The sequence below is a fragment of the Anthonomus grandis genome, chromosome 22 (genome assembly GCF_022605725.1).
Source record: "Anthonomus grandis grandis chromosome 22, icAntGran1.3, whole genome shotgun sequence".
Lineage (NCBI taxonomy): Eukaryota > Metazoa > Arthropoda > Insecta > Coleoptera > Curculionidae > Anthonomus > Anthonomus grandis.
In genome coordinates, this window is record NC_065567.1 from 44688823 (window position 1) to 44704620 (window position 15798).

General features: G+C 31.1%; 1 protein-coding gene across 1 annotated transcript; it reads right to left on the reverse strand.

Annotated features, from left to right (window-relative positions):
* Nucleotides 1–13946: 13946 nt before the first annotated feature.
* LOC126748896 (ras-related protein Rap-2c) lies at nucleotides 13947–15446 on the reverse strand. The gene has a single exon (XM_050458428.1). It carries the CDS (start codon nucleotides 15222–15224, stop codon nucleotides 14679–14681), a length of 546 nt encoding a protein of 181 aa, XP_050314385.1. The 5' UTR covers nucleotides 15225–15446; the 3' UTR covers nucleotides 13947–14678.
* Nucleotides 15447–15798: the final 352 nt, after the last annotated feature.

Genomic DNA, 15798 nt, shown 5'->3' on the forward strand with positions numbered 1-15798 from the left:
CAGCGGATTGTACAGGCAGAGCCACATAAATTATTGAGCCCTGCTCAAACGAGGTGGTTATCTTTAGAAGCAACTGTGAAGCGTATTTTGCAGCAATGGGATGCTTTAATTTTATATTTTCAAAGTGAATTACTTGAAGATATACAAATTTTAACAAAACAACCAAAATTTAACCAAGAAACCAAATGTTAACCGAACTAAACAATAAAGAAATTAAACTATATTTTTATCACATATACTAAAAATTGTATGAAAAATGAATTTGGAATTCCAAAGTGAACGTCCTAGAATTACTACATTGATCCCTACAATAATTGCTAATTATAAGATGATTTTGAAATTTTACATGAAGGACGAAATCGTTGATAGTCTTAAATATATAAACCCAGATTATTTTAAAAATATTGAACATATTTACTATGGTGCAGGATTTGAACTTACCTTGGAAAAAATCACAAATCTATCAAAAATTGAAATACATCAAATTGGTCTTAACTGTCTTAATTTTTATATTAACTTGTGTTATGAAATAAGAATAAGGGTAGATTTTTCTAACAAAATTCTTAACCAAATATCAAACGTTTTAAATATAACTGATATTTTTAAGCTAAATAAGCCTTCAATATCTTTTAGCAGCAAAGCTTTTCCCAACATAATTAAAGAAGAATCCCTTAAAGACCTAAACCTAGAATGAAGGCTTTTAAATTAATATAAAATTAATGAGGAAATTAATAATATTGAGGTAATTTTGCATATAGAAAAATTTAAAAATTACTCTGGGGAATTCGTATTTTCTAACTTAATAATTTTGTTCAAAGCAATTGTCAGCTTACCCCATGGAAGCGCTACGGCTGACAGAGTGTTTTCAATGTTAAGTATAATTAAAACTAAATATAGAAACAAACTAGAAATAAAAACTGTAGAGGCGCTATTATTTAGCAAAGAATCTATAAAGGGAAATACTTGTTTTTCATGGGAACCCGACAAAGCGTTAATTGACTTTAAGGTGCATAAGTACTTGTAGTTAGGCTAATTAAGATAAGGATAAAATCTGCACTATTATTTAGAATAAAAATTCCTTTATGTTAGAATAATATTTGTATTACATTTTTTTTTAAATAAATGTGTTTTTTTTTGCTGTTTAAGTTTTAAAGCATTTTTAACAGATTATTTAACCATGTTTCTAGTATATTTTTCAATTAAGTACATTTTGGCAACACTGTGGGTAACTCCTTCAGTGCACCGAGTGACTTTAAGTCCTTCAGACCAGAGAGCCTTATTGGTTTTTCTGAGGCCATTGGGCTCTGGTAACCTCCGGTGGGGCATGACGGGGCCATCAGGCATATATGCACAACTGCCTCTGGCAGCCCACTGTTTTGACAATTTCATTTTAATTCCTTCCTTACCTTACTTTCCTTAGAGCTTGTATGATACATCTACTATTTTTAAAATTTCACAGTATAGCTTCTCATATAATGTCAACTTTTTTTGGAATATAAAATAGTTTTAAAGTTTAATTTTTATTTATTTTAATACCTTTAAAAATAATTATTTCAGATAAACCAAAAATTTTATTCTACATATGATATAAATGGCATCTCTCTGCCCTCTTGTAAGATTATTAAGGATCTTGGTATATGGTTTGATGAGCATCTAAATTTCATCACAAATATAACTAATCTGGTTATCAACTCCTGAAAAGAGCAAGGCTTTATTTTGCGTAATTGTAGGGAATTCTATATTGACACCTGTAAAAAGTTATATGTAATTGTTTCATAGTTGGAACATGCCTTAATGATTTGGTCCCCATTTTATATGGTGAACAATTGTAGCGATCTGGAAAAAGTCCAAAATAAATTTATCAGACAAGGTTGGTCTCGGAATTACCAATGGCCATGTATACGATGCTCAAAGGGTATTGGAGTTTATGCTGATTTGGTTCTTTTATACAAATTAGTTGACAGTTGAATTAAAAATCCAGTGGTCGTTAGTCGTAAAATTCTCTTCGTGTTTGTAGTTCGGTAAGATTGGTTGGAAAATATGAGCAAATTTAAATGCCGGATTTGCAACAGCAATATTGTTAAATCCACAGCTAGCATAAGTTCTAGAACCTGCAAAATATGGTTTCACCCAGACTGTGTGGGTGTAGATGAGGCCGCGGTAGGCCGAATACAGAAAAGCAAAATATCTTGGTTTTGTGGACAATGTGGACAAAACAAAAAAGCAACCGAGTCAAATAAGTGAGGGTAGGAGGAGTAACGATCTAGACAGTCTCCTTCATTAGTCCATGACTGCTGGTCGTTTATCATCTGGTATTTCCACCTTGTCTCGAGGACCGTCAAATTCTTACTGAAATTCAGGACATGTTCAGGGAATTCCAAAATCCTCTGACATTTCTGAATAGTTTCCTCGAGGAGAACTCGACGAGGAGCGAGAAAAGAATTGTAAAATGGAGATGGATATTAAAACTCTACAAGATGAAAATCAAATCCTTAAATCAGAACTAGAATATGTGAAACTAGAATGTGTTCAGAGACAGGAAAGCGCGGCTATACAGAACGATATTGTTATTACCGGCTTGTGAAAAGACCCAAAAGAAGATCTAGTCTCCGTGGGAGAAAAAACCATGAAAGTTCTAACCTTTGTGGATGAAACCGTGGTGGTCAATGATATAACTTCTATAAGAATTGTTAAGCAGGCGGAGATCGGTGCAAGTTTCATTTTCGGGTTCCAAAAAGAAATATGATCTGTTAAAGAAGAGATACCGAAAGGGAAAAGTAACAGGTACCTCTTGTGCTTTTGATACTGCTGCTAATATTTTCATAAATGACAGCTGCGGTATATAAACTTCTCAAATATTCATATCAGCTAAGAGAATACGGATATCAATATGTATCGCAGCGTGGGGGCATTGTGTACACTAGGTTGAACCAAACAGCGAAGGCCATTCGAATAAAAACTTCCGAGCCGGTTAATGGAATGATCAAGAACAACACAAGGCAGGTACAATAATAGTTAAAGGAATAAAAACAATATAAATATAGGTATGTTTTTCGTTAGCAGTAAAAATGGTGCATCATTATAACAGTATTTTAGATGACTACCAACCTTGATAATTGTGATTGCTCCTTTAAACTTAAAATACACACTAGGTGATCTCAATATTATTCAAATAAACATATGCAGTATAAATAAAAATTCTGATGGATTCTTAGCATATTTGGAATCTTGTAATTTTTCTTTTGATGTCATTGGTGTTTCAGAAACCCATAAGGTTTTAAATGTCAAAAGCATTCAAATTCCAGGATATGATCTCTTATATAACGAGAGTACCATAAACAAATGTGATGGCTTCATTCTATATGTTAAGACCAATATACCTAAGGAATGTAACATAATTACTGTAGGAAATGCAATATTTGTCAGAGCCACAATAAATAAAAATAACAAAAATATAGGGTTAATAGGGCACTATCGGCTTCCGTCATTAGATAAAAATAACTTTATATCTCAGTTAGGTGACCTATTTACAACATGTATCACAAAGTTTTTTAATATGGACATTTTTTTAGGAGACATAAACATTAATATAATGCAAACAAATAAAATTGAAGTTGTACAATATTTAAATGTGTTAAATGAATTTGGGTATATCTATGCCATAAATAAACCTACTAGAGCGCAAAATGGCCAACAACCTTCATGTATCTACCACTATTTTGTAAGACATGTAGGGGGGCACTGCTCTACAGTTGAGAGAATTTCTGATCATTTTCCTATCCTATTAAATATTAATTTAAAATCATTGAATAAAGACTTACCTAAAAATCATGGTTGCTCTAGTAAGAAAAAAACTTTTTTTTTGTTTCTCTTTTAATTGTTACTTATATTTTTAGTTAAGCACAAGGTGGATTTAGACAATTCAGTGAGAGATTTAAAGTGGACTGTATTTGTGTGATTAAATATAAATGTGGAAAGGTCGAAAAACCAGCCTTTAAAGATCCTTACCTCAAAGTGTCTGTATCCGGCTTCAGCACGCCTGCTCTGGACTTCTTGGGTCTTTTAATTCGGGTTTAATCACTGAGAGTGGTTGCGGGTTTGATAAGTAAATCACGATCTGTGATGCGGTAAGATTAAGACAACAGTTGCGGAAATAAACGTATAGATCACGACACTGGAATCAATGCGCGATGATAAAGTGCTAACAAGGAAGTCGTCTTCTCTCTGGTCTCCGTTTAGCACAAACCAAAGGAATTTGGAAATTTAAAAGCTATCGTACACGCGCAGATTTGTTGTTATTAAGACTTAGAAAATATTAATTAAATTGGTTATAATAAAAGGAGAAAATTAAATTAAATGAAATGGTAGTTTTAATTTAAAGAGAAAAACAAAAAAAATATTATAAAAAGAAAAAATTTAAACTATTTGGACGTTCACAAACTAGATGTGGACGGACCAAATCATGTTATCAAAAGGTTAAACTATAAAAAACATAGCTTGTTTCTTAAAGAGAAAAATTGGTTTGATGTTTTGCAATGTACAGATGTGGATAATTGTGCTAATCTTTTTGTGAATAAAATTAAAACCATGTATTCACGGTTTTCATTAAAACACAGGGATCTTTGACTTCTATTAGGCAACGCGATAAATTAAAGAAAATAAGCACAATTCAAAATACAGAGGAATTGAAAAACCTTAAAATATACAGAGATTGGCTAGTAACCTAATAAAATTAAGAAAAAATAATTATTATTCTGGAAAAATTAAATTATAAAGACAAAACCTTAGACAAACATGGAAAATTATAAAACAGGCAACAAATGAAAAGGAAAAAAACCTTCAGCACAGCTACAAGGTGATTGATAACAAGGGCAGAACTATAGATGATAGGGAGGTGGCAGATGCTTTTCATTATTATTTTAGTAATGTAGCTAAAAATATGGCCAAAGAAATAGAAAATACAAAACAAATTAAATTTAAAACAGACAAAAACAGTATGGAAAAATCTATGTACCTAAAACCTATCAACAAAAATGAACTTATACTTCAGATAAAATCGCTAAAAAATAGAGCAGCTCCGGGTAATGATGGTATATCTGTTGAAATCATAAAAAATTATCATATCTATATCATCGAGCCACTTTTACATTTAATAGATTTAATATTTAAATGTGGTTATTTTCCATAAATTTTTAAACATGACATTATTATTCCTATACATAAGTCAGGAACCAAAGAGGCCTTAAATAACTATCGACCTATAGTACCAACTAGCAACCTCTCAAAAGTAATAGAAAAGTGCATTAAACTTGAATGAATATCTAAATGTAAATAAAATAATATCAGAGCAACAATTTGGGTTTAAACAGAACTTTACGAATGAGGATGTGGTTACCTGTTTAACAAACTATATAAACTAAAGTTTTGTTCGGGGAAGTAAATGAATTGGAGCTTTTCTTGATCTAGGAAAAGCGTTTGACACACCATAGTCTTCTTGACAAATTAGAGAATATTGGTGTATGGTGGAATGGTACTGAAACTTTTTCAGTCTTACCTAGGAAATAGAACTAGAACTCAAAGCGTTAAAATTAACAATTCAATGAGCACATACAACAGGGGACTGTGGTTGGCCCTGTACTAGTTGCAATTTATGTAAATGGGTTATTTGGGATAATTAAAGAGGAGCAGTGACAGTCAGTATGTTTTGCTGACGACACAGCACTAATTGTAACGTAAAGACTTGGCTTGAAGCCGAAAATAAAAGCCGAAACTGCACTTAAACATATAAAAGCCTGGTTTGATCAGCATTGTTTAATACTCAATGCCAGAAAGTCAGTTTTCCTGAACTTTTCAGTTGGCAAGACTAATTCATCCTAAATCACAAAGTTAAAAAATCAGTATGAATGCCAAGATTGCTCAGTGCCAATGGCTACTTGAAATTATTTCTGTTGATGAATGCAAGTACCTTGGAGTGATACTGGAATCTAACCTAAAATGGCAGGCACATGTTCAGTTTAAATCAAACAAAATCAGGAAATTAATTTACAAGTTCTGTCAGCTTCACAAGTTTGTGAAGTTAAAACTCTAAAAATGGTGTATTCTGCTACTGTTGAGTCTATACTTAACTATTGCCTCTTGGCATGGATGGCTTCTTGTCAATATATGTTAGAGCCATTCATTATTACTCAAAAATACTTACTAAAGATCATTCATAATAAAAATAAGATGTACTCTTCAATCCAATTATTTAAAGATGCAGAAGTGTTAACAGTAAACCAGATTTATATTAAGTCTATAGTTAGGTTTATCTCAAAAACAAAAATACATCTAAACTTTATTAATCATGGACTCTCAACAGGGCAGGTAAACATGTCAGTAGTCCCAGATGCAAGACTTATAAAATGTCAATGAAGCCTTTTATATACAGTGCCAAAGATTTTTAATAGATTACCAAATGAACTAAAAATTGCCCCTTGTAAAAAAAATAAAAAATAAATTAAACAATTGGTAAATTAATAATATTGTTTTTAATATATACACATATTTATTGATAGTTCTATTGTATTATAATTATCAAAGTGATATATTTTGTGAAAAAAATTATAAAAAGTATAAAGGTTATTAAAATTTGGTATATTGAAAAAAATAGATATACCAGGTGGGGCGTCGCCGAGCGGAACATAGGAAAACCCATTTAAATTTTAAGGGGGTCAATTATTGGCTTCTCTGTACATTTTATAGAAAAAATGTAAGATAACTTTCTGAAGAGCCCAATCTGGCAAACCCTTGTGCAAAGTTTCAAAAAATTTGAATAAGCAAATTATTCAATTAAATGTAATTGGAAAATTAGCAAATTTTCGGTTCAGGTAAAAACAAACGGGCACCAGTAAAATGAATATTGTCACTGACGTGAGGAAAAGTGTAAATAAATTAGTGACAGTCGATATTTGAAAACAAGTATGAATTATACAATAGAAGAAAAAATAGCCATAATTAAGTAAATAATTAACCATAATAAAAGTTTAGATAAAAAAGTAATGTTAACGTGTCTTACTTTGAATGTATGGTTGCGAGATTGATAAAACGAAAAAAAAAACATTTCTTGTATTCGGCTGTACGGGCTATACGTTAGATTTAACAAAGCCTTATAACAAATTGTTTGGCTGGTGTCTGGTTTTACCTGAACCGAAAATTTGCTAATTTTCCAATTACATTTAATTGAATAATTCAAGATTTGCTTTTTAAAATTTTTTGAAACTTTGCACGAGGGTTTGCCAGATTGGTCTTTTCAAAAAGTTATCTTACATTTTTTCTCTAAAATGTACAGGGAAGCCAATAACTGACCTTAAAATTTACATGAGATTTCCTATGTTCCGCTCGGCGACGCACCACCCTGTATATTAAAGTAATTAGATACCCTTATATACACACAGAGCTATGCTCCATTGCATATAATATACTATATTTGATTTGAGATGTATTATTTTTATGAATGAATAAAAAAGTAAGTAAAATGATCAAATATTCTGCCTTAAATCCTTAAAACAATATCTTTCAATATTCACTTCAGAAATTTTAGGCAAAATTGATTGTTTTTGAAAAAGATTAAAGAAACCATTTAAATACAGGATTGATTTATTAATATATATTTTATAAATAATTTGTTTTTATTAAGTTGTACATACAAGTGGTGTTATATCAAATATATCCCGAAAATATGAGAAATCTCTCGGATTCAGGTAGGAAATTTAAAAAAATAATATGGAAATTTCCTGTAGGCCCTCCCTACGAAGATACGGTCTTTTAAAGACGCCGCTGGAAATCGGTTTTTCTTGAATAACTTTTGAAGGACTTGGTATAATTTAATAAAAATTTTATGTGATCAACACTACTAAGGACCTCTTAAAACGGAGTTTATTTTGCCAGAACGGACTAGGTTCTACATTATAATGCTTAAATTGTTAGCACCCTGTATGATAAAGACTCTGAAATAATAAATATAACCTTAAACAAAAGAAAAGGCAGTCTTGTTCATTATCGATAAAATGAACCGTTATGACGAAAAAAATATTTAAGGAGCCACTGTTTTATTTTAATTAAAAAGAACCATGATATGCTCCTTTTTTCAATGATGCGACAGTTATTCGAACAACAGAGAAGTTCCATTTAAAGTTGTTTAATCTAAAAAAGTACATGTTTTTAAAAATACATACCACTTAAATTTTTAATAGTATTAATTTAAAATATGATCAAATGAAATATAAAACTGAAATATCATTGGTCAATATAAAAGTAAATAATAACATTGGCTGCAAGTGTTAATCATAGATAGGCAAAATGCAAGTTTTTGATTTATTTTCTCTTATATTGGTAGAATAAAAAAAATTGATCTATGATTTGATTATTTAAGGCTTCTTGAACTTTCAACAGTATATTTTGGAAATATCTCCAAAATAGAAGCTTTTAACAACTTTTACAAAGTAATTTGCTATAAAAAATAAATTCTGTTTATTTTAATGTTTGTTATGAAAGTACATGTGGAAAAACTAAAAGGTGGCTAAAATTTTGATTATTTATCATTGTATCATTTACCTAGAAGTATTTCAGAAGACTGTCCACCAGAATTGTCCACCTAGTAAAGTATTTTATAAGACTGGACCATATTGGGAAACTATGATATTTACCTTGAAATAAATGATTATTGTGAGTTATTTATACTTACCTTTATTCCCTTTTGTAACTAAAATATTAATTGTGTAAATTGTGTTGTATGATCCCTTTTAAAGATCAGCTTTTCATATATCTTTCAGACAATAAAAGTGGTAGGTTGGCCAAAAATATAACAATACATAGGCTTCTAGAGTAAATAAATATAAAAAAAAACATGCTTTATTGTTATTAAAAAAGAAAAATTGTTCTTAACAAAGCTACCTTAAATTCCTACTACTAAACTTAACCACTACACCCCATACACACTCGAGTTCTAAAACAAACGTCAGAAAACAATACATAAGAACAGCAGAAAAAAAATACATAAAAAGTAAATTAAAATTCCACAATTATCACCTCAAGTATAAGACAGCAAAGAATTCTAACCATACAAATAAATCAAATAAAATTCAAATACTGTAAACTTACACACGGAAAATTAGAATGTGCCGACGTAGTATTCATCCAGTGAATAGTAACATTTGCCTCCCTGATTCCACCTGGTAAACGATTGAAAATTTTGATTCCCTCGTAGAAAATAGATTTTTTAGTTAATGTGGAGGAGGGGATTGGAAGATTTAGATCGTTCACTTGACGCGTTAAGTATCTTGGATTTGGGGTTATAAATTTAAAGCGATTTGCAAAAAGTAAGCAGGCCACTTCCTGAATGTAGAGGGAGAAGACAGTGTGTATGCCCAACCTAACAAATAAAGGGCAACAGGAATCTCTTGGTTTAGCCTCACAGATGTAACGTACAGCACGCTTCTGTAAAACAAGCAGCATTTGTAGAAGGTAGGCAGCTGCATTACCTTAGAAGCAAATGGCATACCTAAGGTGGGATTCAATTAATGAAAAATATACAGATCTTCCAAACCCCATGCCAAGCTCCAGGGTTGCCACTCTGACTGCAAAACAACCTGCAGACACCTTTTTGCAAGTACCAAGGATATGCTCTTGAAATCTGAGTTCTCTGTCAATGAATATACTGTCAATCTCGGTCAATGAATATTTGATAATACAAAAATTTTGTATTATCAAACTGCTGAACTACTGAATTAGAAAAAGGCATGTGATCTAGAGCACACTTAAAACACAATAATTTGGTTTTTTGAGGATTTAGTGACAGCAAGTTTGATTCGAACCAGAGATTTACTGCCTGAAGATCAGTTGCTAATGTAGTTCGCAGAGTATCTGTGTCTGGGCTGTGCCAAAAAAGTGTGGTATCATCGGCAAATAGAGTAAATTTCCCCCGTACATTAAGATTGGTAAGATCATTTATGTATAGGAGAAAACATATTAGTATAATATAATGTAGTTTAAGTATTATAAGAATTATTAGCTTCACATCCTACTAAAAACAGAAAGTAATAAAAGTAATTAAACAAACCCTACAAGCAGGATGCTGAAGCATACCATAAAAAGTGAACTTCATGCTGCTTTAAAAACTAAATATATTCAAATAATTACAGAGACACAATTCAATATGTTATTAATTTGATTTTAAATTTTCGTGTACCCATTTAAATATATCCAACTGGATTACTCTTTGGTCTATCAGTACCTTTCAAGTTTAAAATTTCACTATTTTTGATCATTATGTACTATACTAGAACAAACAAAATTAAACTTTCTTTTAAATCAACATCTTAAATTATACACTAGAGGATGGTAAACTTACCCTGTAGATATTTTCTAGAAAAGTGGTACTCAGTTTCTAAGCATCCATAGCGTTTTTCCTATACACACAAATTTTTATATTCGCCATTGGCATTCATGCTGTTGAACTGAATATTTTTTTTTAAAGAATATGCCACTGGTTTTTCTTGTAAAAAAAATATTTTGGAATTCTTTTTTTTAGACCATATCTGGTCAATTCGTAATTTTTCACCTGATGCATGGTTTTCGCATAAAAAAATAAAAACCATTATTGTGGATAGCCATAACTCATAAATCTGATTATCTTGATATATAGATTATTTTCATGAGAATTCAGGGCACAGCCAGAGTTTAATGGATGTCTTCAAGTCTTTTAATTTTAAACTGCTCATTCATAGTGCTACCTGTATTACTGCAACCTCTAGCACTTTTATTGATTTTTGCTTCTTTTCATGAGAACCGCGAGTGTAAAGCTAATACAATACCTTCGGGCTTATCAGAACATGAAGATATAATTGCACAGGTAGCATTAAAAATGAAAAAAATAAATAAAGTAAAACAAATGAGGATCTTTAGTGAGCAGAATTAATTTTAATAAATTTGTATATCAATGCCAAAAAACAGATTGAGAATCTATAATTTTAACATCTGACCCTTTTGACTATTTTAACAGAAAGTTGGTTCGCCTTTTTAAGAAAACTTTTGCATTAAAAACTATTCAACTTAAAAATAGAAAGCCATGGGTAACCAAAGGATTAAAAGTATCTTCAAAAAGCTTGTGATGTTTGCATACACATAAAAAATTTTGTCCTACTACATTCCTTACATTACTTACTACATATGAGTATAATATATTGCAGACTAATGAAAAATTCAAAAGGAAACTCTTATAATAGAATTAATAAATCAAAAACCAAATCAAGGGAAATTTGGCACATAGTCAATGAATTAAAAGGCACCAACATTGGTCAGGCTTGTGGCCTTGAGAGAATGTGAATGCTTTTAATAATTTTTATTGCTCAATTGCAGGAAAGTTGCAATCTTAGATTTCTCCTGGTATTGATCCCATCAGTTAACTGAAAAATATCTGTTGTGAATTCTTTTATTTCACACAGATATAGATGAACTAAAAAATATATTCAGACAAAAAATCATTAGGTCTTGATAGTATTTTACTAAAAGTATTAGGCTGGTTGCCTGATTGTGTCCTTAAGGTTCTCTCAGATGCTCTCAATCTCTCTTTTGACAAAGGTATTTTTCTAGATAGCATTAAGGCTGCCCTAGTGAAGCCCTTATTTACAAAGGGAAATATAGAGGATCATTTTGCAATTTCCCTTCTTCCCACATTGCCAAAAATAGTCAAAAAGATTTTTAAGTCAAGGATGATAAACTTTCTTCAAAAACATAACTTTTTAAATATTGCAGTTTAGTTTTCAAAATAACAAAAGTACATTTGCTGCTTTTTGAAGGTGGTAGACAATGGTACAGTGAAAACATCTTGTCGAACTTGCATTGTCTTGTTTATTTAATATAACACGACGTTTTGGTTGGTAAGTATCTCCAATCGTTATCAGTTTACACTTGATAACGGTTGGAGATACTTACCAACCGAAACGTCGTGTTACATTAAATAAATAAGACAATGCAAGTTCAACAAGATGTTTTTTTTTACATTTGCTGCAATACTCAACTTTCTTAAACACTGTACCTTGGGCTAAATCATGGAGAGATGGCTGCGGCAGTGTTCTGTGATTTTTCAAAAGTATTGGACTGCTTGTATTAGGAAATACTGCTGTGGAAGTTTTCCCTGTTATGGCTTTAGAGGTGCAAGTTTAAATCTTAAATTTCCATCATACTGTGATCTTCAAAAAAAGGATAATGATACTAACCTACCATTATCTAACTTCATCATTACATATATACCTACCAAGTTTAGATGCATAGTTTTAGTTTAAAAACATACACATTATAAAAAAAAACATCATTCAAAAACTAATTGCAATTTAAAATTTAACCAGTTAAATTACATTAAGTTAAAAGTATATACCTATAATATAAGAAAAGTTTCACAAATTGTACATAAAAACATAATTATAGATACCACATTTTAAATGTGAAAGCCTAAAATGTTGTCCAAAACCTTTATTAAAAACCCAAAAAAAACTCATAAAGCAAATTGAAATGCCAATTATTCTTATTATTTTTTTCAAAGTAAAACTTCTTTACCCACAGTTCAATGTGGGTTCATTCACAATTCAATTCACAATGTGTTATGAAGTGTGATCAGGTGAATGAAAGGTAGTTGAGAAGGAGATATGAGTTAGTGGAAATAGAAAGAAAGAGTCATGATTTGTACATTAGGAGCAAGAGAGAGCTGTGAACTTTTCTTTCACACATTTTTTTTCTACCTTCCTCTTATAGCCAGTGCATATAATATATATATATCATTCAGTAATTTGTTTGCAAGTTTGCTAGCTTTATGGAAGTGATTTTTTGATTTTTTCATTTCATTCTTGAACAATTTTATAAATTAATTTATTAATTATTCTGGGTTTAAAGTGAATAAACTTATGAATTAATTTTCATAAGTTTAGTTCAAATTATGTGAATTTTCAGGTGAAGAATAAGAAATTATCGCAGGAAGTGATATAGATTCTGAATATGAAAGTGGCACTCTAGGACCATCAACTAAGAAGAAATTACATACGAAAATTGTGTACATATAAATCAATATACATATGAATGGAGCCAAAGGAGTTTTACTTCAGTCATTTGGTCTCAAGAGCACTAATTTATTTTTTTTTGGTAAATCAATATATTTCTACATGACTTGTCTCTTGTGTTTTCTGAAACCCATTTACTGAGAGCTCTTTTCAAAATATTTATGCAGAGCTGTTTTGGAACAACAACCCCAACAAATACAATAAATATCATTAATTAAATAATAATTAGTAAATATTTATTAAGTGTATTCATATAGGATAGTAATGAATTTTCCATGACAATGACATGCAAATGAATATTGTTGATTTTTATATTTACTTTTAGTGTTCAAGTATGTGAATTAATAATTGTATATACTGTGGCTAGTAAAAATACGGGAAAAAAATTACTCAAACAAAAAAAACTCATTACATTTGTATAGCTGAAGTTTGCAACATCTAAGTGAAAAAACATCTACCATCTACATGAAGTAGTCTTTGACCCATAAATGATTTTTTTGCTTTCAGCATTATTAAACTATAGTAAAACTCAAATGTTAAAAGCTCAATACCAAATCAGTATATATATTGGCTTTTCACCTTTTTAAAGTTATTTTCTCATTGATCAGCAAGGCTATTCTATCTATTACAGAGATTTATACTTACATTCTCATGTTTCACCCTTTCCTCCCAAGTAAACTTGTGGAAATAATTAGTACCCATTTATAACTAATTTCTATTTATCTGGCTATTTTACTCTTTAACTTCATGACAAGAAAACCTTTTGAGAAAATATAAAGCAGTGCTTATGATCACAATAATCTGTGAGTTAATAACAACCAGAAATGCATGAGATTGTTTTTTATAAAAACTGCAATGTAACTGTAAAAGGACCTTTAATAAAATGCAAACTGTAGTATAAGTGAAACAAGTAGATTCACATCCTTTTTATTATAATGTGTAGGTATGTATATTATATATATCACAAATCCTTTTTGGCTCTCAGAACACACATACTACCATCAGGTTAAAATGTACTTACAAAACATGAATTATTTTACAGTGTCTGGTCTCAGGCACACATCACACACTTTAGTTATAATCTATATATCAGTTTTTATGGTACAACACTGGACTAAACTGTACATTACTAAGTAGCAGTACTTCACTATAAAATGAGCTCACTGGTGTTGTTATAACAGCAAAACCATGACAAATAAATTGAACATATTTATCCTAATGGCATGGGTAGTCAGATCTTTTTGCTGCTTAATCTTCATTAATAGTTAGGCCGATATTATTCTCTATATTCTCCATATTTAAAGAAAAATCTGCAGTCAATTAATTAGGTTTCAGGCACTATATGTACTAGATTATGATGGTTTGTTTTTAACTCGGGAATACATGGTTAATTTTACCACATGTCAAGTTTTTACTGTATAAAAAATAGATATTATGTAGACTAAGCCATTAAATGAGCATTCACAATTCAAATCATATACCATACCAAATCCCTTACCAGATTACAAATGTTCATGTCACAGTTGTAATGGTTGTGTTGTAATATCCCCATTTTGATCCCAAGCTATAAAAGTAATGAGGCCATTAAGTTTAAAGTACTGTACAGCAGCAATAGCTTTTCTTTTCCTTCTCAGGACTAAAATTCATTTCCCTGACTATTTCTGCAAACATTTCATTAACATTGGTTCTGTTTTTTGCACTTGCTTCTATAAATGGACAGCCCCACTGCTGGGAGAGAGATTTTCCTTCTTCAAATTCCACTTCTCTCTGGTGTTCAAGATCAACTTTATTTGCAACTAAAAGGATTGGAACCCTTTCAGTTCCTTTCACCCTTGTTATAAGTTCTTTCATAGGACGGATATCCTGAAATGTTTGGTGATTTGTCAAACTATAAACAACTACAAAACCTTGTCCATTCTTTATGTAGAGGTCCCTCATACTGGCAAACTGTTCTGTACCAGCAGTGTCCAATATTTCCAGAACACAGGGAGAATTATCCACTTCGATCTCTTTTCGATAGAAATCTTCAATGGTAGGATCATATTTTTCCATAAAACATCCGGACACAAACTGCACAGTCAAAGCACTTTTTCCAACCCCACCCGATCCCAGGACTACAACTTTAAACTCACGCATCCTTATTTTTACTTCTTGAGTAACTAATGAAATCCCTTCGATGGATTAACCAATCGTTAACTAAGTTTGCACCTTTTTAAACAGTCTATATTTCCGAAATCCATTTCAACAAAAGAAAAGTGCATACACATACTAAATTATTCGCCATCTTAGAATTGATAATTGAACAGCTAACAGGACAACCACTCATGATTTCGTTGAGCTATTTTCATAATTCGCGAAATACATTAAACAAGAGATGGCGCTGTCTTACCAGTGTTTGCTGACAATGACAGCTGTTATTATAATTCTCACTTTTAGGAAGGGTAAACTAAAGGAGCCGCAGCTTAACTTCGCTGGGCGGTTAGAAATTAGCCATCGAAATTCTAGGTGCGCACAATCGGCTGCGCGACACGAATCTTAACAAGTGTCTACGTAACAACTTTTCCGATGGAGCGCACTGTTTCGCCCCGTGGCCCCGTCGATTCATTTAAATATGTACTTGCACTTTATATTATCCTGTATTGATTGTATTTAGATATTAGGTTTTTGAAGCCGAACGGAATGCTTGTTTTGATTTTGATAGATTTAATTA